Raw genomic sequence first — 25,851 nt, forward strand, 5'->3', positions numbered from 1 at the left:
GTTGGATTTAAGATGCTCGGGCAGTAGGTTCTGCCGTGTTTACAGTCAGTGAGAGGGAATCTGAGGTGAATACTAGTTTTGGCTCTCAGGCCCCTGGTCTGAGGGTAGAGAAAATTCATTTTCAGTACAAACCAGAAACGTCAATTGTGCTAGGAGCCCATTTGGCACGGGCTCCTCCATTCTTCCAGCCGACAGGCCATACCCTGCTGCATCATGTCTCGCCTCTCTACCAGCTGCCAAACAGCACTGCCCAAGTCATCTGATAAATTTACATTTTCCTCTCCTTTAAATGCAAACTGGCCATGGAAGTTACTTGGCAGGCCCCAGGCAGACCGGGTTTCAGTTTGATAACATGACTGCGGCCAGAATATGACTCGAGGGAAGGTGATCGGCCTGCAAGAGGCTATGGTAATCCTGGCCTTCACTTGTTCTGGCACTTGCTGGGCTTCCCTGACACTCAAGGGCAGCAATGACTCCTAGGAGTGAACACAGACACTGCAAGTGCACACTATCAAGGGTTTGCAGGTGGCGCCGACTGGACTCAGTGTGATCATGGCTGGGGGCACCTGAGCTCTGATCTGACTCCACTGATGCCAACTGTGTTATACCCTGGGTGCTGAGCAACCTCTCTGAGTCTTGGGTTTTTGCTCTGGAAAATGAAGAAGTTGACTTCCAAGTGCATTTCAGCCCTTATGCCCTTAACTGGCAGTTCCTGAGGACCTACTAGGTGCCTGGCCCTGTCCTGAGTGCTGAAGACTCAGAAAAGATGCAGTGAAGGTCTTCACAGCTCAGCGTGGGTGTGGTAAATGCATCAGAGACTAACAATGTAATTGTGGCCTATGCTGAGAGAGGGGTAGTCTTGCAGTGGAAGGGACATTGAGAAAGGGTTCTCAGAGGAAGGAATGCCTTGGCCAAAGTGTGGAGGAGGAGGAGGAGGAGGTACCAGGCTGCTGGGAGAGTGAGAGGCCTGGATAAGGCAGAGAATGCAGGAGAAGCAGGGGAGGCAGACCTCACTGGGGGTAAGGGAGGGGTTTGGAATGCTACAGGAAAGAACATTCAGCAGAGGTGGGCACGAATGCTAGACTTCCTTCTAGTTACATGTAGCTTGAGGAAAAATTCAAATCCTGCAAGCTCCGTGTATCCTCCCTTTCTTCCACATGTACTCAAAACTGCCCTTTTAACTTTACCAGGGCCCCCTGTCTCTTAATGCTTCAAAGCCAACTGATGTCTAAAGACAGTGGTAGTCTTGTAACCTTCAAGGACAATGTAGGTGATGATTGTGGCAGAAAAGTGGCAAAGCAAGTCCTGGTCTTTCTAATCATAGTGACTTAACTGATCAGTTTCATACATGACTTCATTTAATAACTGCTCAATGAATATCCAGTGGGTTTCAATGCTAAAAAAAAATCAAAAGATAAGGATCTCCAAACAAATAAAATATGCCATTGTAGGGAGAGAAATGAAGCTCAGAAAGATTATAAATGAAAGTATTTAGAGCCCAGTTTCTTAGTTCCTGTGATTGTGATGTCACTATTATAGCTTGGACCCTGCAGACAGACTGCTGGAGAGAGTAGTTGTTAAGGTCCAGGCTGGTCAGGTTCCAGGGGACTTACCTGGGAGGTGTCACTGTCTTCACACTTGATTCTACACTCGCTGTTGAACTGGAAGTCATTAGTGCACTGGTAGAGCCCATGGAATTTGGGCGGAGGTGGGTCACAGGTCACAGGAACACAAGCTCCCTCCTGCCAGCTGCCATCTTGGGTACACTGAGTCTTGAAGGCCCGTCTTCAAGAAAGAAATGCAAGAAGGGACACCTCAAGTACCAAATGGCTACACTCATACCTGCCCCAGTCACCACCAGGTGGTCTCACATTCTCTTGCCTATCCATGATTTCCTCTTGTCCTATTAGGTGGACAAGTGTAAGGATTAAGGAAAAATCATTTCCACTACTCCGTCAGCAGAGGCAAACAGGAATGTCAAACTTTCTCTCATTTACATGAGATGTGAGACAAAATGTGATCCCCACCAGCTCCTTGTCCTGTCTTTTCCTTCCAGAATGTTCCGATGGGTGGTAGCACAATGATGATATAAACACCTGTCATTTATTGAACAACTACTATGTGTAAGGTACTTTGCAAGCACTTTGCACACACATCCTTGTTGATTCTTCACAACAATTCTGTGTGATATCTATTGCTATCTTGCTCATTTTGTTGCTAAAATATGGAAAGACCAGAGAAGTGAAGTCAGTTTTGGGTGCTTCACACAGACCAGAATGGGATGAACAGTGAATATTGCCTCCAGCATAGCAACCAATGTTTTCTTCCAAACAGGCAGCCATGTCTGACTTTGTACCTCCCCACAGCCAGTAAGTTGTTCCCATCCCCACTTACTTCTTTGACTTCCGGGAGGAGCCAAGTACATGGTATCCAGGTTTGCACTTGTACTTGCAGAAGGAGCCCACCTTGTGCTTGTTCTCTCGACACCGGGCAGTCTGGAGGTCTGCATTGGGGACTGGTGGTGGAGCAAGGCACATAAGTTCGCACAGGGCCTCTGGGAAGGACCACAGCCCATCTTCCATACAGGTCAGGAGACTGTTGTTGCCTGGAGGACATGGGCAGGTAGGGTGAGCAGAGAGGGAGGTCCAGCAGCTGAACTGACACATAGCTGCCTGGATTTTAGACTCTATGACTATCCACAGGATCCTTCACTGGAATCCTACCCCACTTCACTTATAAAAGAGGATCCTAGGGAGCTCAAGAGAGCTGCCACAAAGAAAAGGAGATGTATTATATTCTCCTCTCCTTCACTTCATACACATCTATGTTAATGGAATAAGGAAACCCATTAAAAGCTGTTTAAGAAGAGGGAGAAGAAAGAGTAATAAAGAGGGTGAGTCTGATCAAAGTACATTATGTGTATGTACGGAAATATGAAACCCCTTTGTACAATTAAAATACACTAATAAAAACAGAGAAGAGAAGTTGACTGAAACTGGTGAGTAAATTACCCTGTGTCTAAGTGAATTAAAATCCAAGGCTTCTGACTCCTGATTGTGAATCTCTTGTGCTGCACAGAGAAGAGACCTTCACCATCCTTCCATCCATTGCCACTTGCTTTCCAAGTGTGCATCTTTGCCCAGAGACATAAGACCTGCCTTCTGATAGTTGCCAGCCTAAGCTTCTATCAGAATCTACTCCAGGCTCAGATGCCAGTGTGCTGTGTGACCTCAAGTTACCACTGCCCCGTGGGCCCCTCCCTGTATCTGTCCTGGTCTCTAACGCCTGGAAGTGACAGCATCATGTTATCATGAGGTTTGATTTTTCTGTTCCGGGCCCCAGTACTCAGTGAGACTCTGCCAAAGCAGCTGAGAGAGCAGCACTTCCGGCCTCCTGAGTCAGCTCTGACAGAGGGCTGATTGCCATCAGGATGCTAGCCTGATGGGGGACGTTACAAATAAAAGTAAAACCCAGGAAAGAGGCTTTTCACTGCCAGCTCATACATTATCAAGGCATGGGCTGCCCAATACCCCCCAAGACAATTAGAGGAGGACCTGGAACTGGTGTTTGTCCACCGAACTCTCCTCTCCCTGTTTATTATGGAATGGTGTTGACAACCAGGGCTGGAAACATGTGGGAGGCTCTGGGATTTGAAGGTTGAAGAGGTGGAGTGAGGGGGAGGAAACTGACATTTATTGAGCAGTTACTATGTGGAGTGCTTCTGTATACAATCTTATTTATTCATTCCATAACAGTGTACTTAAAAGGGAGACCCAGAGAAGGACTTGACTAAGTTCTTATAGCTTGTCTATAGCAAAAGGCAAAAGCCAGGTTCGAAACCAATTTAGCCTAACTACAGAGAAGGTTATTTTCATTGGGAAGCTGGTTATATACATGCCCTGCAGAGCCTTTATTTTCCATTCTGGGAGATTCCAGCTTCAAAAATCCTATCCATAGAAAGGAAACAAATTGCATCAGCCCTTCCAGGGTTGAGAAGATTAAATGCAACAGCACTTATGAAAAGGACTCATAAAAGCACATCATGGTGGTACATGACTATAATCCCAGCACTCAGGGAGGCTTAAAGAAGGAGGATCAAGATTTCGAGGCCAGCCTGGGCTACATAGTAAGATCTCGTTTCAGAAACAACAACAACAAAATGCACCACTGTACCTTTTTGCTTCTTAATTTCTCCCCTCTATCCCCTTTCTCATAACTTTTTACCTTCATTAGTAGATCTGAAAGGACCATGTGAGTTGTTCAGAAGCCTTCATTCATTCAAGCATCTATTTAGTGCTGACAGAGTGTCAATTACTTTCATACGTTGAGGCCAAAACAGTGAATAAAACAAAACAAAAATAACCCTATTCTTGTGGAGCTTATAATCTAATGAGATAAGGAGGAACATAATAAATTATCCTAAAAAAGTTAATTATTAGCTGGGCACCAGTGGCCCAGCTACTCAGGAGGCAGAAATCAGGAGGATTGCAGTTCAAAGCCAGCCTGGGCAAATAGTTCATGAGACCCTATCTTGAAAAACTCTTCACAAAAATAGGGCTGGTGGAGTAGTTCAAGGTTAAGGCCCTGAGTTCAAGCCCCAGTATCACACACACAAAAAAAAGTAAATTATGTAGTGCTCTAGAAGTGACAAGAACCTCAGAGAAAAAATAGAACAGAAGAAGGAAGATCAGGGAGAGAATGCTTTATGCTGACTCCTGCTTCTCCTCTCCTCATTCATTTTCTACTCTTTTCTCCCTTGCCAGAGTGATTCATCTGGTTAGGTTTAGTGTTTGGAAATCCCATAGAAAATACTAACAGATAAACTGTCTAACTGATAAAATGTAATTCTTCCAACTATAGATATTTTCACATCATCCAGAAAGAGTAAAGGGTATGGAAGGGTGATTCATTTGGCTACTGCAGAAGCAGAGACTTCTAGAACACCAGGGATTACACATTCTTTTTTGCAATGCTTTTGGGACTATGGTGGTTAGTGGTTTGGGATGACTGGGCATAGCATAAGCTTAAAGGGGAACTATAAAAGATAAAGAGAGCACACTGTACATTGCCCAAGAGGGATAAAATATCAGTGGTCAAACTGTTGGGATCATATCAGCTAGGCAAATTGTAAATTGTGAAGTGAGAGTTGTAGTTCTTGTGCTGCGAGATAACATAAAAATTACAGAATGCAATCAACAGAGACAATACTAAGTAAAAATGTACATTCTGAGAAAGTAAGTAGGAGTTAGCGGTGTGAAAAGAAGAACAAAGCTGGGCAGGAAGTGGTAGTTCAGGACCAGAGAAATGTCACCCACCTACACAAGAGGAGATGCAGACAACGAACTGGAGAAAATTTATTTCCAGGCTCCAGCTGTAGCCACTAGCTGCATCCACTAAATGATGTTAAAGAAAGGAAAGTATGACAGATGCAGTCTGTGTCCTTCCCTCATGACCTTGACTTTGACCTTTGAACCATGAAGAATGGTTACTGCACTGAGGCACATGCAGGACAAGCTGAAGTGTAAGGAGGTAGTGTCCCTGGAAGCAGCATTCAATTCGTTATGGAGTTGGAGAACTCACATGCCAGCTACAGAGTTTTGATCATTTGGGTGTGTTCTGCACTGTCCCTCAGAGTTCCTCAGAGGGACTGACTTCCAGTTGTGTGCAATGGTTATTGGCTTTAGAAAAGACACTGTTGATTTGTCAGTATTATTGTCTCCTCTCTTCAACCTCATGTTTCCTAGGGAACATGACTCAGGTCACAAAGTGCAGGCATGTCTGAGCCTGGAGTTCCTAGCAGAGGACAAGAGTGTTAACATTAGAGATGAGGTTCTCATGAGTTTTGGGACCCTTCCATTGTTCAAGACTTTTTTTTTTTTTGCTGGGACTTGGATTTGAACTCAGACTTCATGCTTACAGAGCAGGTGCTCACACCTCCAGTCTATTTTGCTCTGGTTATTTTTAAGATGGGGTTTCATGAGCTATTTGCCTGGGCTGGTCTTGAATCTCAGTTCTCCCGATCTCAGCCTCCCAACCAGCTGGGAATTACAGGCTTGAGCCACCAACATCTGGCTCATTTGTTCAACCATTACAGTCAAAAAAAAAATGCATATTGCTCAGCTTTTCTACAAATATGGCTAAGGAAATTTAAATCTCTAGTAAGTATTAAAATAATTATAAAATTCTAGTAATGTCAGAAAAGTGGTACTTGTTATTATTCCACTAAAAAGGTTACCTTGAAGACCAAGTCTCTTCAGGACTGCTTTTAAGGAAAAATAAGTTCTGGTATTCTATGGCACAGTAGGGTGATGATAGTCAACAATACAGTATTGTATATTTCAAAATAACTGTAAGAAAAGATTTTGAATATTCTCCCCACAAAGAAATGATAAATGTTTAAAGTGACAGATATGCCTGTTACCCTGATTTGATCATTATACAATGTATATACATGTATCAAAACATCACATCGTCTCCCATAAATATGTGCAATTATAATGTGTGAATCAATTTTTTTGTTTGTAAATTGAAAATAACATAGAATAGAATCCAAGGAAGAAAATTTCAGACCTTCAGTCTAGTTTTCTTAACATTTGCCTGATGATGTTGGCACTGCCCAGGTCAGAAGGCAAGGGGCTAGATCTTATGCATTCTTATATATTCTTATGTATTCCCAGAGCCTAGTCTACTAGATCTTCAATTTCTGTTAAATACATGAAGCACCATGAATCTACCTATGATATTGAATAAGTCATTTAAACTGCCTGACCCTAAGCTATCTGTGAGCTCTTCACCAGTATAAGCTGTAAAAGGATATTGGTCACTACTTAGTTTGAAGAAACAAAAATACAGTCCATAGGTCTGCAGTATGGCAAGCAAGTGTTCAAAAGGCCTCATTAGTCCAAGGCTAGTACTAGTGGGATTGAAAGGAGATTCCATTTCATTGCTCTTGGTAAGGAACAGACATTAACAGAAGTTATAGAAGAAGGAGAGAAAGCACAAATAGGAGAGGGCCAGGTGGAGCAGGAAATGAGGGCACAGAGGATTTTAAGCTGATTGTTTTCCCAAAAATAGCCTATGATACCTCAGCCATCATTTTCGCTGGAGAAATTCAGGAAGAAGGTGAAGCAGAACTGGAGACATCAAAAGAAGCATGCAATTTCTCTGGCAATTTTCATTCTGAACATGCATTTCCAGGCTCTTAGAATCCCAAGGAGTCTCACAGCACATTTGCATTGGCCTTGACAATCACAGTAAGTTTGTCACTTGCTCAGTAAAGATGCACTCTCACATCTCCAACATGAGTAAATCAGACTGACTTTTGGTTGTTCAAATGTCCATTTGTTAAAATATCTGACAAGAAGTCTACCGAGGGCTGTCTGTGAGTTCATGGGGCAGATCTAGGAAGACTCATTACCACCATCTCTTTGGTTCTCTTGTTAACTAAATTAATCATTATCCCCATTTTCTAAGTGAGAAAAGTAAGATTCTGATAATGTGAAACGAATGGTTGCTCAAACTTGTGTTAGGGCTCAGTTCAGGTCTGTCTGAAAATCCTTCCTAACAAGGAGAAGAAAGGAGTCTGGAATATTGGACACTTCTATCTACTCAGGGACAGAGGAATGAAAATGAAAAAGACACAAATTAGACTATTTAAACAGTGCAAGTAAGACGAAATGCTAAGCACCATTGGATATGACTACCCTCCACATCTACCCAGATCTCACTCCATCTTAAGTAAAGCCTAAGCAATTAAAAAATGCTCAGCAGACTGGACCTCTCATGGAAACTAGCAAATAGACTGAGATAAAAGGCTGAGACAGAAAAACCAACAATAAGAGCAAGAAGTAGAAAAAAAGGTCTTTCACAAAGATCTTTGTAGAGTGGAACCATGCTTACTTTAGAAGCTACTCTTCCTAGTAAATATTAAATGCACTCAACATGGTTGAATTGAGTTGCAGTTAACCAGTTGATGTGAGTAATATTGTATTTTTAGCCATTTAACTAAACATTTATGGGTTTGATCTTGAGGTTGTCATCTTTTCTGAATTTGAGAGGACTCTCCTCATGCATTTTGGTACATTCCACCTATGTTTACAGCACTCCTTTGATAAAGAACCTTGGCAGAAGTTATTTTAAAATTGTGAACTCTCAGGATAGTTTGCATAAATCTAAAAGAAAGGTTGGATTTTAAGAGAAATTTCAGAATACTTGGGAAAAGTTCACCTGGAATATAGGAACAACTGGAATGGTGCTGCTTGTATTAGATTCCTTGGGACTACAGTTCATGGGTGGTCCTGGGTGGTAGCTGCTCTTCTGAAAATACCAACTTGAGGGCCTGGGAGGAACATGGAGGACAAGACATGTCTCCATAGTTCCCATACCAAGGAATCCATGGACAAAGAAGTCAGGGGCTAGGAGATCAGCCACTGCTTTACGGGATGCCTTTGGGAGCAAATGAGTATTGGCGTTTGTAAACGCCATCTCTTTTCATGCTCAGATGAGACCTTCAACATAAGCACTCATCTGTCTATGTTTTAAATGAGGATATGGAGGCCCACAGGTGTGAAATTGCTCACCTAAGATCAAACAGTTGGTAACAGCCAGAGCCAAAAGTACAACCTTACACTTTGATTCTAAAGCTTTTGTTCTTTTTGCTTAAACTATCCTGCAAAGAAAGGAAACACAAAAGATAGAAGGGGGGAGGGCGAAAGAAGCAAAATAATGAGAAAGAAAGTTTTGATCATCTCCTTATTCCTTGGCTTCAAAAAGGAAATAAGTGAGGTAGCATTAATAAGCTCAAGAAAGAGGGATTAGGATCTTCACCCAATCCACACTGTCAGCAGATCCAAGCAGAACTCCCAGAACAGAAATTTATGTACAAGATGATGTTGGAAAACAAGCTGTATGAAATGGAAGGTGGTTCTAGTGGGTTAGAATAGCTAGTAAAAGAGCCACTTCTTTCTATTCTTAAAGTTGGGATCAACAATTACCAAAATGATAGTCCTCCTGAGGCCTCATCTCAATAGTAGATTCCTTCCCTTCCCCCACCCATTATCAACAGAATAGCAATGACAAAAGAGTCTGTATCACTTGATTAAGGGCTATTATTAGTGTCAATGAGAGCTGTAATAATGATTGCTAATTTATACACCTCCTCTTCCCAAGGGCCCCTGATTGAGAGAAGTGTGATTTCCCACTCTAGAGTTGTTAATACATCCTGCATCCCGTTGGCAAATGGACCCAGGCAATGGGTTTGGATGGCCTAGAAATTGGAAGGTTTCCTATTTGCAGCAGTCTCTTCACTTCTCTCTGATCTAAATCTTCATAATAGCCCTAATGAAATGTCTACAACTTTGTTATTCAAATGTTCTTGGGTTAAAAATGAGAGGAACTAAGGAATGTGTCCTAGATGTACTTCCTGCCTTTCTTTTATAAGCTTTTTGGATCTTTCATTCATTTAATAAAAGAAACATGCCATGTGGTCTTTCTTTCTTTATCAATACATCCAGTGAGCCAGTCAGTATATTTTATTGAATCTTATATGTAGTCAGCTTTCTGACTATGTCAACTGCTATCAAGGACCTCAAATTTATATGACCTTTCTAATGTTTTGGGATTTGAGTATCTCCTTGAAAACTTGATGAAACGATTGATATTCTCCAATCACCAAAATATCCCAAATTCAGGCATATACAAGAGTACATCTAATTTTAAGGGTATTCAGAGACTTCATTCAAAATTTCCCACACCTCACAGAACCCCATTCATATACATTCTGTGTCAAGATGACATGCTCAAGTGAGATATATATTTTAGATATTGTATGAAGGGGAAATGTTTCCTCTAACAAATCAGGTGAAAGGGAGAGTTGTGACACCTCTGAAAATCAGGTATGATGTCAAAATACAGTACATATCTGACTACTTGCCAGGACCACTCATCTTGAAATTGCTGCTAAAGTGCTCTATGGTTTTGTAGAAGTTCCTTCCTTGCTAGATTTTGGGTCCTCAATATTTCCAGTTGTTCTTTCTAAGTTATAACAGTCCTTCTGGTCTGATGTATTATAACTTCTTAGGCCAATTTCTTACTGGTTTCCAAAATGTGGCATGCTAGAATCTTATTCACCTCCCAGACCAGGAGGATTCCAGGTGCTTCCTGTCCTCCACATCTACTCCTTTCTCCTCAGCATCACCCAGCCTTCTTATCCTCCTCCTCCTTCCTCCTCCTCTTCTTCTTCTTATTTGGAAGAATATTGGGATTGAACTCAAGGACTTGTACTTGCTAGGCAAGTGCTCTATTACTTGAGCCACACCTTTCGATTTTAGCTTGTTTTTCACATAAAGTCTTGTGTTTTTACTCAAGCTGGTCTTAGTGAACCTCTTATCTCAGCCTTCCAAGTAGCTGGGACCATGGGTGTGTGTCTCCATGTCTGGCTTGTTTTTAAGATATGGTCTCACTTACATTTGTCTGGGTCAGCCTCAAACCACAGTCCTCCTATCTCCACCTCTCAAGTAGCCAGGATTACAGGCATGAACCACCATGCCCTCTTTTTTAAGGAGTTGGCAACATGGTCCCCACCATGAATACAGTGGCCTTGGGCTAGTCCTTTAAACTTTAAGGCTCAGTTTCCTCTCTAAAGATGTGACTACTAACAATATTTACTTTTTTAGGGTTTACTGGGTCCTAATCATAAACAGTGAGCTAAGTGCATCAATTCCAAATATAACTCTCTTTTTTTACACCCTCCCTGCCTGCCTCCATGCCTCTTTCTTTCTTTGCTTTTTTGCAAGATCTGCACCTTGAAGGGGATTTCACTGATATCTTCATTCACATATTTTTTTTTTCTTAGCTGCACAGCAAGGAAAGTTTACATAACTACAATTGGTAAAAACAAATCAGGAGCACAGATACAATGTGGTCCAACTCTTGGTGTATGAAACCCAGGAGGCCTGGAAGCAGTCTCTATGTTTTCTACAGACAAAGGGAAGCCACACTGAGGCAAAGGACCCAGAATACCTTTCAGCTGTGCAGGGTGGCGGCACTGAAAGGAACATTTGCTGCCAAAGGTGGTGCCCTCCAGGCAGGAGAAAGAGGCAGCATAGACATGATGGTGGTCTGGGATGCCACAGTCCACTGGCTCACATGCCACCTGCTTGTTCCATTTGCCCTCTGTGCAGGTCACTGTGATGCTGGGTCCCATCTGAAAGAGACAGCCATGGTGAGGGATGAAAAAGTGGGCCCTAGATATGGGAAAATACCCTTCTCCCCAGGGGACAGCTCAGAGTCTTGTCCAGGAACTCGGAGAACAATACCTAATATTTAACTTTAGCTCACTTTGAATATTATCAACAACTATCTGAACATTCCAGTTTGCTTTTATAGATGCAGAACCTGAAGGTCAGAGACATTTTATGATAGGACCCAGGTTAGCAACCTGGAAAATGAATATGTGGGATTTGAACTTAGAGATGACAATCTGTAGAGTCTCTCAGATCATTATTTCTATTTTTTTATAACAGCCTTGAATTTAGAGACTTTATGGAGCATAGTGACTTCTTGCACAAATTGGATTCTGAAACATAGTTAAATGGTAGAGTACCCAAGATTGTTCTTGGTATCATTCATTAGAGGAGGTTTCAAGGAGCCCATTGGAGTGCTTGGCACACAGTAGGCATTTTCCCAGGATATAAGTGACGTGGATGTTTGTCCTTCAAGTTATTTTGCCCATTGGCCAAATAAATGAATTTAACCCAAGGATTGCTCTAGAAACTATGCTTTACATTCAGATAAGACGGTTCAATAATCAAGAGAGAAAGACATGAAAAAGAAACAAGCCTCTGAAAACTGAAGGGTTCAACAGAGATTTAAACCTAACTAGAAGATGGTAGTCTGTGCAGGTGAAGAGGTGAGACCATGCTGTAGAGCAGAGGGAAGGACTGTCATTGGTAGCCTGGAAGCTTCCATTCAAGGAGGAACTGCCAAATCTGAGAGGATTGGGAATGCCAAATGTTGATCTGAGATTTAAAAGCAAAGGACATTTTCCTCTCTTAGCACAAATCAAAAAGAGTAGAGGTTTCTCACTGCCAAAACAGCTTAATTGTTTCACAGAAATTCAGACTAGCCATATCTGACACATGGAAATCAGTTATCTAAGACAAGCAAGGACAGAAGCTCTGTACAAATAGGTGTTCCTAGCAATCAAGGAACACCTGTGTGCTTGCAGTAAAGTCTACAGGTGGGGCCTTGGAAAACCCTGTATCTAGCCACAGCTCTGGAATACTCAGATCCCAAAGTTGGAAGGAGCTTTAACTGTCCACATGTCCCACTCTCCCTGCCTCACCTGAGGCCCCAAAGCAACATCTGTCTGGGCAAAATTCTGCCATATCACTTCAACCTATTCACTACTGCTAATCTCATGTGGGCTGCGTCCCATCTTCCATGAGCTTTGCTGATGATGTCTCTATTGCCTGTCTCACCACCAGACTCCAAGCCACACCAATGCAGGCAGCAGAAGAGCCATTGTCAGTCTGACCACATCATGTCCTTCAACCACTATTTTGTGCCCAACAATAACCCCCGAACTTCCTGACTAAGCTGGCAAGACATGGCACCAGTGGACCAAGCTTGACCCTCTAGCCCCATGACTTGGATCATTTTAGAAAAACCAAAAATCTCCATCTGTGATATTGTTCTCACCAATGGGCTTCCACATATTATTCCTGCCTGTGTCAGAGTATATGCCTCTCCCCTGCCTCTGTTTTCACATCACTTCTTCAAGGGCACTTTCTTTAAGTTTCCTATATCTCCAAACATTCGAGAAAGAGAGAGAGAGAGAGAGAGAGCGAGAGAGAGAGAGAGAGAGAGAGAGAGAGAGAGAGACAGAAAGAGACAGAAAGCATTACTAAGTGTATTATGCAGCAACACTATTTTCTGTGCTGGGGATTCTGTAGAAAACCTATTCCACACCCACCAACTTTCCCTGCTGGAGAAGGGCTCTGAATTCAGCACCCCACACACCTGTCTCTTGATCAGCTCATCATCCCGCTGTATTTGCAGCACATATCCCGTCTGGCAGCTCACAGTGCACTGGGCACCATGGTAGCGGTCACTGCTGGAGCAATTGAGAGAAGCATTCTCCACGACCAGCTCTGGACAGCCTGTGGCCTCACAGGCAAAGTGCACACAGCTGGGGAGGAAGAAATGAGAGAGTAAGAAGGGGTTTTCTCACAGGACAATTTGATTCAAGGTGGAAGATAAAGACTGAGCCTTTCCCCAAAATTTTAAGAGGCTGAGACTGAGGAGAGGAAGGGGTTCAGTTTGGAGCAAAGAAGATACTGGAGGATGTGGTTAAGGCTCTCTCTTAAGAACACAAGTTATAAAGTAAGACAATTCAGGTTTCCCATGCTGCCACTTGAAACTTTTGTATGTTATCAAGTTTCCAACCTTGCAGAGCTTCAGTTTTTCCATTTGTAAAATGGGGATCATTATAATTATAGCAAGTGTTTATTGAGTTTCCTATCTGCAAGGTGCTGGGTTGAGTAAAAACGTCTTTGTATTTTAAAAGGGCACCTACTTCCAAGGGTCATGGGGGAAGTTAAATCAATTAATTCAAGAAATGCACACAGAACTCGAAGCACATTCTGAGCACTCAGTGAGTGGTAATTTGTATTATAACTACAGGAGGAGGCTGTACTGTGTTAGCTAGAAGTTGTGTGACTTTTGGCAAGCACATTGTCTCTCTGAGCCTACCTCACAGACTCTACCTCACAGAGACTCAACAGAAGTGCCAGAGGTAGAAGTCCTTGATAACTGTAAAATGACGTATGAATCACTAGTAAAATTACACAGAGAACCTCCCACCTGCCTGCCTATGGAAACTCTGCCCATTCTTCAAGTTGTAGCCACGTGTAAATTTCTATGGGAAGCTCCCTTGTGTCCTCAGGTGAGCTCCCCTTGTAGGCATTCTGTCTTCTTTTGTCTGACACTGCTACCTCACACTTACTGAAAGCCCAGGTTGTCAGAGCCTGTCAGGTACTGAAATGCATGCTAACATTTAAGGAATAAAGAGAAATAACATAAAATTCCTGTGTTGGGATGATTTTTCTCTTTATATTACAGTTATGCAGATACTCAGTAGCACTGGCAACAGCAAAGTGAATGCATTCATGAGCTCACTCCATCCTCATAATAACCCTATGAGCTAAGTGTTAATCATTTTACAGCTGGAAAAATTGAGGACCAGCAAGATTAAGTTACCTGTTTAAGTTCCCACCCAGATGTGTGACCCCAAAGTTCGTGTAGCTAACCATGCCTGATTGCACTGGACTAGAACATTGTAGAGGGAAATGATAATGCCTGCTTCATTCTAGTGCACTTTGTGAATATTAGTACCTTGCACCCAGATGTGGTCTAAACAGAAAGAAACAAATAGTAGTGTGTTTAACAATGGATTGTCAGCATTTCACAGAGGATGAGCTGTTGATTCCAACACTGAAAACTTCAGTTCAGTGGCAGTTCTTGCTTACTATTGCTCTCTGACTGTTTTCATCCCCAAACCTATTCTACAGGATTCACAGATGGTGGAATTTCTATCCAGAACCTCAAGGATTTGTTTTCTTGCTTTTATCTAGGATAGGGGGAGACATTTTGGCCAAACAAGTGTTAGAAGAATTCTTCAAACTTTTTGGTACCAGTTTAAGAATCCCCACTAAGGATTTTTGGAAGGACATGGTTACTCATATCCACACAAAAAATATAATGAGCAACAAAGTGGGAGAAATTGAGGAGCTAAGAGCCTCCAAAACATATCACGAACAAATTAACTTTTTTAAATACTCAGAGAATAATGAGTACTTAATGTGGGTGTCAGACCCTCTCTGATGTGACTTTGTAGTCTCCACATACAGGGCAGGGCAGTTGGCATTTAGTAACACTTGTTGAGCTCTTCTGCTCCCTTCTCCTTACTCCTGAGAGTTCCAGTGCTGCAGCACATGGAGACCTCAAAGAGGCTGTGATTGCAGAGTCAACACATGGGTTTTGACACCAAACAATCTATTGCTCACATTGTACAACACTGGGGGAAAGAAACACATGGCTCCAATTTGAATAGATTTGCTATGTAAGCTACCAGCTTCCAAGCTTAGGTCCCTCTGACCTGTGCCTTACAGTTTGGGCATTGTCAGTTTGCACTCCCAGAAGGCACTTGGCTCCCCTCCTGCAAAGACCCAGAGTGAAAGAGGATGTTCTTCTCTGGGTAAAAGTAAAAGCAGCACCATCCTCTTGTTCTGTGTGCCTTGAAGTTCTTCATAGGAAAATGAAAAATGGAAACACTTTGTTTTTTAGAATAGAAATAGAGCTTATCAATTGGGGAAATCTGCGCTTAAGCCTCAGTTCTGCCATTTATCAGTGGTTGAACCTTGAAATGTATATAGCGGTTTGAGCCCTGGTTTACTCATCTGTAAAAGTGAAAGCAATACAATGATTATTTCTCAAAATTGTCAACAGGGTGAACTATCATCCACTCATTCATCTATTCAACTGATCTCAATTGGGAGCCGACTACCAGATACTGTTGGCAGGTTTCTGCGAATACGATGCTGCCTGTCATCCTGCATATTTAGGGAGGAAGGACATGTACTGAGGAAAAGTAATCAACAAGAGTATTTCAAATAATGATGTACACAGTAAGGATGCTAAAGCAAAATGAAATTATAGAAGGTGATTTTTTGGGGGGGAGGGGGAAGATACTTTTTATAGAAGGATCCATAAGGAAGGGATAGATGAACTAATACCTGGAGAAAATGAAGTGATTAGCCTTAAGAACAACTGGGGCAGTGGGAGTCCCAGGCAGACTACAGAGCAGTTATGAAGCTCTAGGACAGGATGGAGCATGGCGTATTTGTAGAATAGAAAGCTCAATGTGTGAGAAATGCTTGGGACACTATCGAACTCCATGAAGATGGTCTCCCTGTCTCTCTCTGCTACAGAAGGAAAATATGTCCTGGTCACAGGAATTACCTGTCCAAAAGGTTCTATGGCCAGCTGAGGATGGTTAGCATTAGATTAATGAGACCAATCAGCTTTTTTTATTGCAGGACTTCACAGAACCTTAATATTCTAATGCACATGGTAAATGTCCAGAACAGCCTAAGATGAACATCATTTTCCAACTCAGATACCCTTTTCCATGGGACACGTCTTAAGATTAGTGTCTACCTGAGCACACTTCAGGGCATGAAGCATTTTTGGTTTTTTAGCTCATATGTCTGCACCTGTATTGCTAGCTTTTAAATAGGAAGAAAAGACAGAATGGAAGCAATCTGTATCAGGCATTAACCACTGTGTTTCGTTTATATCACCTTACTTGCAACAACACAGTAACTGAAGTAGTGATATTATTCCCATTTGGGACTGAGAATTTTAACTTGCTTGCCCAAGGGCACTGAGCTTGGACAGAATTCTGATGAATATCTGTCAGTGTGCTACCTCAGTCTCTTCTCTTTCCTTTGCTATCCTGTTGGTTGGGAAAAGGTATGTGAATACTGTCTAAAAATGAGGACTGTTACTCTAACTGATTCTCCCATGAACTCCCTGATGCAGCTCTATCATTCATTTCTGAAATACAAAAACAAAAACAAGGAAAAGAAAACAAAAAGAACCCGGTTCACTAGAGAAAATGGGGGAGGATTTAACACCAGTGATGAACTGTCCATAAAAATAACAAAAGAAGGAAAAAATTAAGACAGGTTTCCGAAGGAAAGAAGGTGGTTGATTGGATGGATGAGAGAAGGGAAACAGGCAATTGTATTTATCAAATTCTCATATCTAGGCAAAGGTGAAGGCTCCTGGATACAGAGCTAACTAAATATTTCAGCACTTTTTTCTTTGCTTCATACACACACACACACACACACACACACACACACACACGTACATGTTTATGTTTATGTACATATGTATTTATTTTAAAAACCTTTACATATGTGTATTTTGTACAAATGTAAATTCCAAGTGGAGGTAGAAGTGGACACAAAGCATGCTAACAGAAGACATCCAGGCAGTATTTGAATGAGAATAAAGCAGAGATTGAAGAGCTGGTGGTAGAGGGGTTCCGTTCCTAGTTTAACTCCTATGACCTGCTGCTTAGCTGCAATTATGCCATGAAGAAGTAGAGATAATAACAGGCAGGTTGTTTATAAGTCATTCTGGGTTATTCAGATGGAGACAGCAAAAAAAAGACCACAGAAAAAGACTTTATTCAACACTGGAAAATGAAAGGAAACTGCCATGGGCATCAACTCTACAGGACTACTAGGGAAGTGAGACTGAGGAAGACTTAGCATGATAGGACCTCATTTTTCTGCCCAGAAATGAGGCTACCAAGGAAAATGTGATTCTAAAAGACACTTCTAACCTGGACTTCTGTGAGCCAGCCTTGTAGTGTGGTATGCAGACAAGATGTTGAAGAGTAGGAGATACAAACTCAGCAAACCCTGAAGAATCCAGGCAGACAACGTGAATGTTAAGGTGAGCTGGGAGGTGGGCGGGTATGTGCCCAGCCACAGCAGCAGCAATTCTCCGCTCTAGTCCAAAGTTGCACAGTGAGGCAGAGGGTCTATTGCTTTCAAATATTCTGATTTCTTTAAAGAACTCCAGGAAGATTTCTTTTCCTTAATATGAGCTCTCCCAATACTTAAATATTGGCAACTAAGATAACTAATGAGGGCCACAAACAGAAATCTGGCATATAGGACACAGTTTTAAAACCTCTGGTGAAGAGGAAAAAGATTCAAAGCCTGATTCTGCCCCTAATTTTCTAGATAACTTTAAGCGATTCACTTTCCTTACCTGGTTGTGAATTTTTAATTGAGTGAGGATTCAGAACTAGGGAATCTTTGAAAGTGTCAACTTTTGGGCGTCATGATTTTATGAAGACAACAGAGGTATATAATTTCAGAGCCCTTTGGAATACCAAAAAATAGGCTTTGATAATTCAGAATATTTACAAGAGGGAACAACAGGAATTTTGGTGGATTGCTGATGAGGTATGAACTAAACAATGTTTTAGGGACGAGTCAAGCAGTATCTAGTACAGACAAAGATACACAGGTACAGATCCACCTGCAGATACATCCCCTAGAGCAGAGATTCCAACATACGCTGAAAGGCACTGATTCCTTTGTGAATTGGGGAAGCTGGACGGGGTTGTCAGCAGCAATATGAAGCCCATGGTGTTTGGGATCAGCAGCTTCATTCTGGTTTCCAAATCACATATATGCATTGCTATACAATCATCTGATGGGGTGACCTAGCAATGCAGAAGGCAAGGCTTCAGCCTGTGGGCCTCCCACAAACCAAAGTCTATGTCTATCCTCCTGGAAAGAGTTCATCCCAGCCACATGAAGAATGTGTTTCTCACCAAAACAGCCTTCTAAACATTATTCCTCTATCAGCGCTGCCTCTCTGGATGTATGAGCATGTACAAAGGGGAAGAGTTTGAGATAGAAGAAGAAAGAGAATGTGAAAAAATAAAAGAGGTAGGAGGAAGGAAGGAAATAGGAGTGATAGAAGGAAGGAAGAGAATAAAGAAGGAGAGAGGAAGGCAGGATGGGAGGAAGAAAAAGAGAAAGAAACAAAGGATAGTAATTTAATTATTTCCATATGAATTTTGTAGTAAACTTCAGTTTCTATTTAGAACCACAAACTGGATGTATGTGCTTTGCTGTGCTGTGTGTGTGTGTGTGTGTGTGTGTGTGTGTGTGTAAGAGAGAGATAGACAGGGAGACAGAGACAGAGAAACAGAGATACACTGGGTCCTACTATCAGGATTTGATCTTTTCTCATTGAAGAAACTAAAGCAGATACCTTAAAGTAACTGAGGCCAATAGGAAAAGGGGAACAGGTACTAGAGAAAAGGTTAGATCAAAAAGAATTAACCTAGAAGGTAACACCCACGCACAGGAAATCAATGTGAGTCAATGCCCTGTATAGATATTCTTATCTCAACCAGCAAAAACCCTTGTTCCTTCCTATTATTGCTTATACTCTCTCTACAACAAAATTAGAAATAAGGGCAAAATAGTTTCTGCTGGGTATTGGGGGGGGTAGAGGGAGGGGGCGGAGTGGGTGGTAAGGGAGGGGGTGGGGGCAGGGGGGAGAAATGAACCAAGCCTTGTATGCACATATGAATAATAAAAAAAAAATGAAAAAAAGAAAAAAAAAAGAAGACTCTTACCCTCCTCACCCCACCACGGTGGCTCCCAGTCTTTTCTCTTTTCTTGCCTAGATGTGGAGCTGAGATTTGGCTAGAATTCTACAAGTGGACCTCTCGTTTGAAATCTGATTTTGTTTTTTTTTTTGGGGGGCCTCTGAATTTATGCCAAGTGGCTGCACAGGGGTTTGGGGACCCTTAAATGTAGGTCAAAACACAGCAAATGCACTGACTTTGCTATAGCAATGCTTCTCTCTTGGCAGCCCACTGGATATCACTCTACTCTCTGAAGAAGAGAAGGAAAAAGAGGAAGGGACAAAGAGGAGGAGGGGAAGGAGGGATGCTGGGGGAGGATGTGAAATAGAGTAACCCAGACAGAGGATAGGTGGAAAATGAGAGAGAAAGATGGAGGAAGGAGAGGAAAGGGTGGAGGAAGGGAAAGAGAAGGGGAAAACAGTGCCTTTCACTGGCTGGGGAACAGCTGAGAGTGAAGCCCAAAGCGGCTGAAATCGGTGCTATAAAAAGTGATGCTATTTACCTTGGTGACTTTGAGAATGAAGAACAGTATCCCAGGGCTTTGTACAGTTTTTGCTTATTTTCTTTCCTCTTCAGTTGTTTGTTTTAACGCATTTGCACATTTGCAGAGTCCTGCCTGTTTTGGTCAATGCCTGGGCAGCTCCCTGTGCACAACTGCTGTCCTTTCTCCACTGGGGCATTCAGGAGGAGATCCTGCAGCCCTGCAGCCTTAGCCCTCCAATCAGCCTGGTCCAAGCTCAGAGTCAAGGCAGTCAAAGCCCTAGTGGCTGCATTGCCATGCTTTGCTCAGAACCACACTAAGTAAATGCTTACATATGACCATGACCAGTCCTGAAAACTCTTCTCTTTTCCACATGCTTTCAAGGACAGACAAAGCAGGGTTTACTTCTTACTGCCTTGAGTCCTTGAGTCACTGGCTCTGTTTCTCTGAGTCATACTCTCCCAAAACAGGTTATGAGAATGAAATAAGATAATGTGCTTCTCAGAAGCTCAACAAATGTTTGTCCCTTCTTCTCTCCCTTCATTCCTCCTAGCTAGCTCCTGGAAATCACAAACTGTTAGAACTGGAAAAGAACCACAGACAACATGCAATCTATCTTTATCTTTCTACAGAGAAACTGATAGGGGAAATCTCTTGTCTACACTCATATAAGAAGTCAGACAGTGTAACACTTTGCCCCAGTTCAGTCTTCTACAACCAAAGAACTGCAGGAACATATTGATTGATTTGTTTCAGAGGTTAAATACTTTTTACTGTTTTCTTGGAGCACAGGAACTGTTAATTAAGAGAAGTTGATGCTAGCTTTGACCAACTTGTGGATGGTCCAGATGGCTGGCTAAGAATGGAAATGCACTGTGGATAAGGTCTGATGGATTTTCATTTTCCATCAACAGTGTTTCTCTGGGTTCTGAGAATTAACTTATTTTTATAGAATCTGGAAAGCCAGGATAAAAAAGTTCTGTTAGAGTGAAATATGACAATGAGGAATATTTAGGGGGCTCCTGTCTTGCAATCATTGCAACATACTTTGCACAACAGAAGCTGGAGACAGTGGGTGCAAAGCAATGTGGATTTTGCAACCACCTTTTGTGTCCTCTGTGGGAGCAGAGTTGTGGGAAAAGCTGGTGTCCCCTTACAATCCTCCTCCTTTTTTTTCAACTTGTCCCCAGGTATACAAGGCAGAATGAATGACCTTGCAGAGGGCTTCACCAACATACTAACAGTTTCTTTTACCTTCTAGATCTCATTAAGCAAATTTGAGAGATGCTGGGCAATGTTGGGCCTGTTTTTCTCTTTCTAGGACTGATAACATGGAAGTTTGGACATTTTGGGTATTATAGATCATCTCTGAGACTTTTTCAGATCTGACTTCAGAACTTTACACAGACTTCTGTGTACAGCAGCTCCACCATCATTGTTAGAAAGTGCCCCTAAGTTATTTTTATGCATTGATATGTTATTTGATATTATTGATATGTTATTGATTGATTGATTGATAGGCCATCTTTCCACAGTGCGACAGTTAACCTTCATAACCAACCCAAAGAGTTTATTCCAAAATAGAAAAGTGAGACTCAGGAAAGGGAAGTGATGCATACAAGGATACACATTGTAGAAGTGGTAATGTGGAGATTCAAACCCAAGTAAGAATATTCCCAAAGCAAATATTCTTTCTAGAAAATGCCATTCCTTCACATCTCCAAAAGAGGTGTATTAACAGGTGCCAAATCAATAGCACTGACGAAGCAATGCTCTGCAGTTAAGTGACACACTCCTAGACTGGGCATCCTAGGGGTTTAGCTTGTGGAAGACATGAAGGTTCCACCCATTGCTGAAATATATAGTGAACTGGGATGAAGCAAATACCAGTCCCACTCCATCCATCCTACTCAGTTTAGGAGGATTATGCCTCTTGCCTATTCCACCTCTGAAACAGAATATTCTAGCATTTCAGAGCTGAAAGCACTAATCTACCTACTTTGTCTTTGACTAGATGGGGATGTTGAGGCCTAGGGAAGGAAACTGTTATTTCCAGATCACCTGGCATCCTATTATCTACTCGGCAGCTATAAATCAGGTAAGGCCGGGCCTCTTTCCACCACACATCCCCCTGCTTCCTTGCTCACCCCAGAAATTCAGGGCCTTGTGGTCTCTCAAACCCCAAAGCTGAGCTGGCCAGAGGTCAAAGGATGGAGAAGGGAGAGACACACATACTTTTAATCACAACATGAATGGCTACTCAATTTCAGAATCATGCTGTCTCCAAGTGGTTACAAATGGCCCAGGGAGAGGAGGCCCAGGATGCCTTACCTCTGCTCGGCAGGGCTGTAGGTCTCTCCTCTCTGGCAGCTGCTCAGGGTGATGGGGTCAAAGTTGTCGAAGGAGCGGAGGGCCACCCCCGAGATGGCGACCAGAGGCGAACTGAAGCTCACACGTACCGCCTGGCTGTGGTAGAAGGGCTGGCTGAGGTCATGGACCACAGGGATAATCAGGGGATTGTTCCTGCAGCTCAGGACATGGAGGCCTGTCAGGAGAGACAGAGGGCCGAGGGGCCAGGCTCATTACTCAAGGCCAGTCACGCCCTCCCCAACGGGCCCTTCCTGAAGCCCCCAGACCCTTTCATGTCACTGCACAAAAGCACCATTGGGCGGCCAGTGGGGATTTTGAGTTTGATTGAAAGTTTCTTTGTCTGCCTTTTTTCTCGGTTCCAAATCTTTCCAATCCCCCTGCCTCCCTGCCCCCTAAGCCTTCCCTTCACCTAGTGCCCATAACCCCTCTCCCTCCCCTCAATGACCACCCTTGGCCAAGCATCCCTGGTCCTCATTCCCTCCCACATTGCCTCAGGGCTTGATGGTTCAGCCTGCCTGCCTGGCCAGTCATAAAGATGGTGAGAATAATTTATAGCAACAGGCCCTTCCCAGTGTGGAAAAGCTCTCTATCATGAGTAATCTGAAAGCCCCAGAGCAGCCCTGTGAGGTAAGGAGCTCTGTGCTCAATCTGCAGAGAAGGAAATTGAGATGCATGGGCTAGAAGTGACTTTCCAGACAGTTGTGGCATGGTCTAAGTAGAATCCAAAATTGCCTTGTTCAAAAATCCTCCATCATTTCTAGTACTGACAGCAGGTCCCCAGGTTTAGAAAGGAAGGGAAAGGATCCCATATGAAGAAAAGATGGACAGGGAGAAAAAAAATATATGAAGGAGATGGGAGGGGAAAGATGGAGTTGGCAAAAGGGTAGTTAGCTGGCTTTGGTATTTGGTGCACCTGGGTTCAAAATGTTGGTTTAGTCACTTCCTGAAGATGGGACTTTAGCAAACTCTGAAATCTCCATTTCCACAACTGAAAAATAGTATAATCCTGACAATGTCCTGGCAGTCTTGCTCTGATGGGAGAGTTCTCCTTTGTGGAAGCATGAAGCTCCAAGTCCAGCTGTTGCCCTTTCTCTGTTCCACTCTCATAGCCGTAAAGCCTCCACTGGGGATGCCAGGATGCTGAGGACAAGAGATTTCGGTGGGGAGGGACAGGAAATGTGGAAGCCTCAGACACTGGTAGCAAGATCCAAGGAGCTTCTGCTGAGCCAGATTTCCCCTCTCTGCTGAGAAGTCTGTCCTCAGAGCCCTTTGCAATGCCAGGACAACTATGAAAATATTTGCTTCTCACTTTGGGAAATTTCCCAGGAATCCAGATAAGTCCAGAGGGGTTTTCGTTCTTTTCTTTTTTGATATGCCCTCCGCCTGCCTTTAAAACTACTGAATAAATAAACATGAAAACAAAACATCTTCCCTTCTCTCTTGGCTTCTATTTGACCCCAAAGTGACCCCTTGTCTGCTTGCTTCTTAAGGGATTTTGAAATGAGCTCTGTGGAATGGTGTGGGCACAGCTTTGAAGTCTGGGCTCCAGTGCTGGCTGGGAATTCCAAACACTTGGAATGGTTACCCAGAGCTCTCCAGGGTAGACTGGAAATGAGAGGGTGTAACAGAACTTTCTTACACCCTCTTTCTTATTCTTCCTGAGAATAGGAAGTTCTTGCTGTCAGTTATTGTCACAAAAGTTAAGTGTTAGGTAATACTTCCCTTTGACCATAATGTAGGCATCATTCTCTTCCCTGGGAATATGAAGAAAGAGATGGTTTGAATGAGGTGCTGAGAGGTTGAGAAAATTGATCACACTTTCAAAGTGAGTGAATGGTAGATGCAGGATTTAAACCTTGGCTCTCAACTCTGAAGTTGGCTCTTTCCCCAATACCAAAGCTCATGTGGGTATGCAGAGAGGTGGTACAAGTGGCAACTATTAACCTGTGCTTTCACTTAGCTCTGTTAAGGGCAGCTTCTCAGCAGGAAGGCCCTAATTCCTTTCTAGGCTCCCTGTTCCTGAACCTCATAGAACACACTTGCTTATTCCTGCTTCCACAGGGGCCTTGTAAGAAGAGTGTACTGACCATATGATCACACATGGAGGAGTTTCACAGGCACCTCTGGCTAGAAGACTATGATTCTGAAACCTGGCTGCTCAGTACTGGTTTGCTGTCTGACCTATATTTATTGGGGTCTCTCTATAGATCTCAGATACTGACATGGACAATGGAAAACTGGCCCTTTCTTAATGTCCTTCCTGAGGTCTTTTGAGGATCCCATGGGATGCCTGACATTAAAGCTTTCTGACAAAAGGGAGCCACTGAAGGGAGGGCTTTTCCATTGTCCCTATATCTGCCAGGTCTGAGTTTCTCTGGATATACAACCATATTTTGATTGAAGCAACTGGAACACCAAATAGTGAAGAGAAAAGAAAGAGAAAAAAAGGAAGAGGTCATTCTAAGTTGATCCTCACAATCACCCATGAGGTAGACATTGAAACAGGTGCTAAGAACTAGCCAAGCACAGGATAACATGCTTGCCTAGATCGTGGCTCTGATTTTTGGTATCAACCAGCTGTACGCTGATGGTCTCTTGCTTTTGGTCCCCATAATATGTCCCATCAGTCACCAAGTGGACAATGACAGCTGCAGCAACCATTGGTTTAGAGAAATATGCCTGAAATAGAGAAGATATGAGATGGTCACTTGTGCTTAGTCACATAGGGAGGAAGCAGCCATACTGGGGTGGATTTGAGGGGGATCTTCTTCCATTTCAAGAACTGGGCCCCTGATTGAAAGGAGGAAGCAGTGAAGCCTAACACTAAGGAGAGCTGGCTCTGAGGTCAGAAACACTGCATCAATTTGGCTCTGCTCCTGGGATACTGAGTGGATGGCTGCACAACTTTGGGCCTAAGTTCCCTCATTCTTAACTGGTAGGTTTAAAAAGAAAAACTAACTACCTCATAGATCTCTCTGAGGTCCTAGTAAGATCATGGAGTACAGTGTCTATTACAAGGCTTGATATACACCAAAACTATACAAAGCCACATGTTCCTTATTATCATTTGTCCATGTTAACCTCCATGTTAGGCACGGAAGAGATAAAGCTAAATAAGATATGGCCCTTGCACTTCTGTGATCCATGGAATTCAAAATAGGTCAGTGACACATAAATCAAATCAATATGATCATAATCTTTAGTCAGGAAGATGGACCAACACATAGTTTGGAATACCATGTGACAGGTGCCATATAATAGGTGACCAAATAAGTGCAGAGCTAGAAGCAAGAAAACAGTCACTTCTTTCTGTGGAGATCAGTAAAGACTTCATGGAGGAAAAGATAATTATGAATGGCCTTTTTGGGTGACAAATAAGACTCAGTCAGGTAAAAAGTATCCAAACTCTTTCCCAATACAAACAATGGGTGGGAGTACTTTATAAGTAATGAAGGGATTTCATTTCAGGAAGCACTCCACTACTAAGTGATCGTATTAAGAGCATCAATGGGTGGACAAAACATCTCCACATAGGGGTCAGTGTTTCCTGGAGACTAGAGCTCAAGATGTCATTGCTCTCAGGACTTGGGCTTACCTGGAGCCAGAAAGTGGTTTGAGCCAGCTGGGAATATGGATAACTGATGGTGCAAGGGTACCAGGCATGCTGGGAAATGCCTTCACTGAGATCTATCACCTTGGTTCTACACACCTGGAAAAAGATAAAGGAAAAAAATAATGTTTTGAGGGTCAT

At 42.7% G+C, this 25,851-nt stretch overlaps 1 protein-coding gene across 1 annotated transcript in view; it reads right to left on the bottom strand.

The window, feature by feature from the left end:
• Pappa (pappalysin 1) overlaps positions 1-25,851 on the bottom strand; it is a 234,280-nt gene that overhangs the window by 40,844 nt on the left and 167,585 nt on the right. Inside the window, exons 11-17 of the mRNA XM_074051163.1 lie at positions 25,696-25,809; positions 24,644-24,779; positions 22,062-22,275; positions 13,021-13,189; positions 11,020-11,203; positions 2,395-2,605; positions 1,614-1,785 (exon numbers count right to left, since the gene is read on the bottom strand). Coding sequence (XP_073907264.1) covers positions 1,614-1,785; positions 2,395-2,605; positions 11,020-11,203; positions 13,021-13,189; positions 22,062-22,275; positions 24,644-24,779; positions 25,696-25,809 — 1,200 coding nt within the window. The remainder of the gene's footprint in view (positions 1-1,613; positions 1,786-2,394; positions 2,606-11,019; positions 11,204-13,020; positions 13,190-22,061; positions 22,276-24,643; positions 24,780-25,695; positions 25,810-25,851) is intronic.

Source organism: Castor canadensis, chromosome 13, assembly GCF_047511655.1.
Source record: "Castor canadensis chromosome 13, mCasCan1.hap1v2, whole genome shotgun sequence".
Classification (NCBI taxonomy): Eukaryota; Metazoa; Chordata; class Mammalia; order Rodentia; family Castoridae; genus Castor; species Castor canadensis.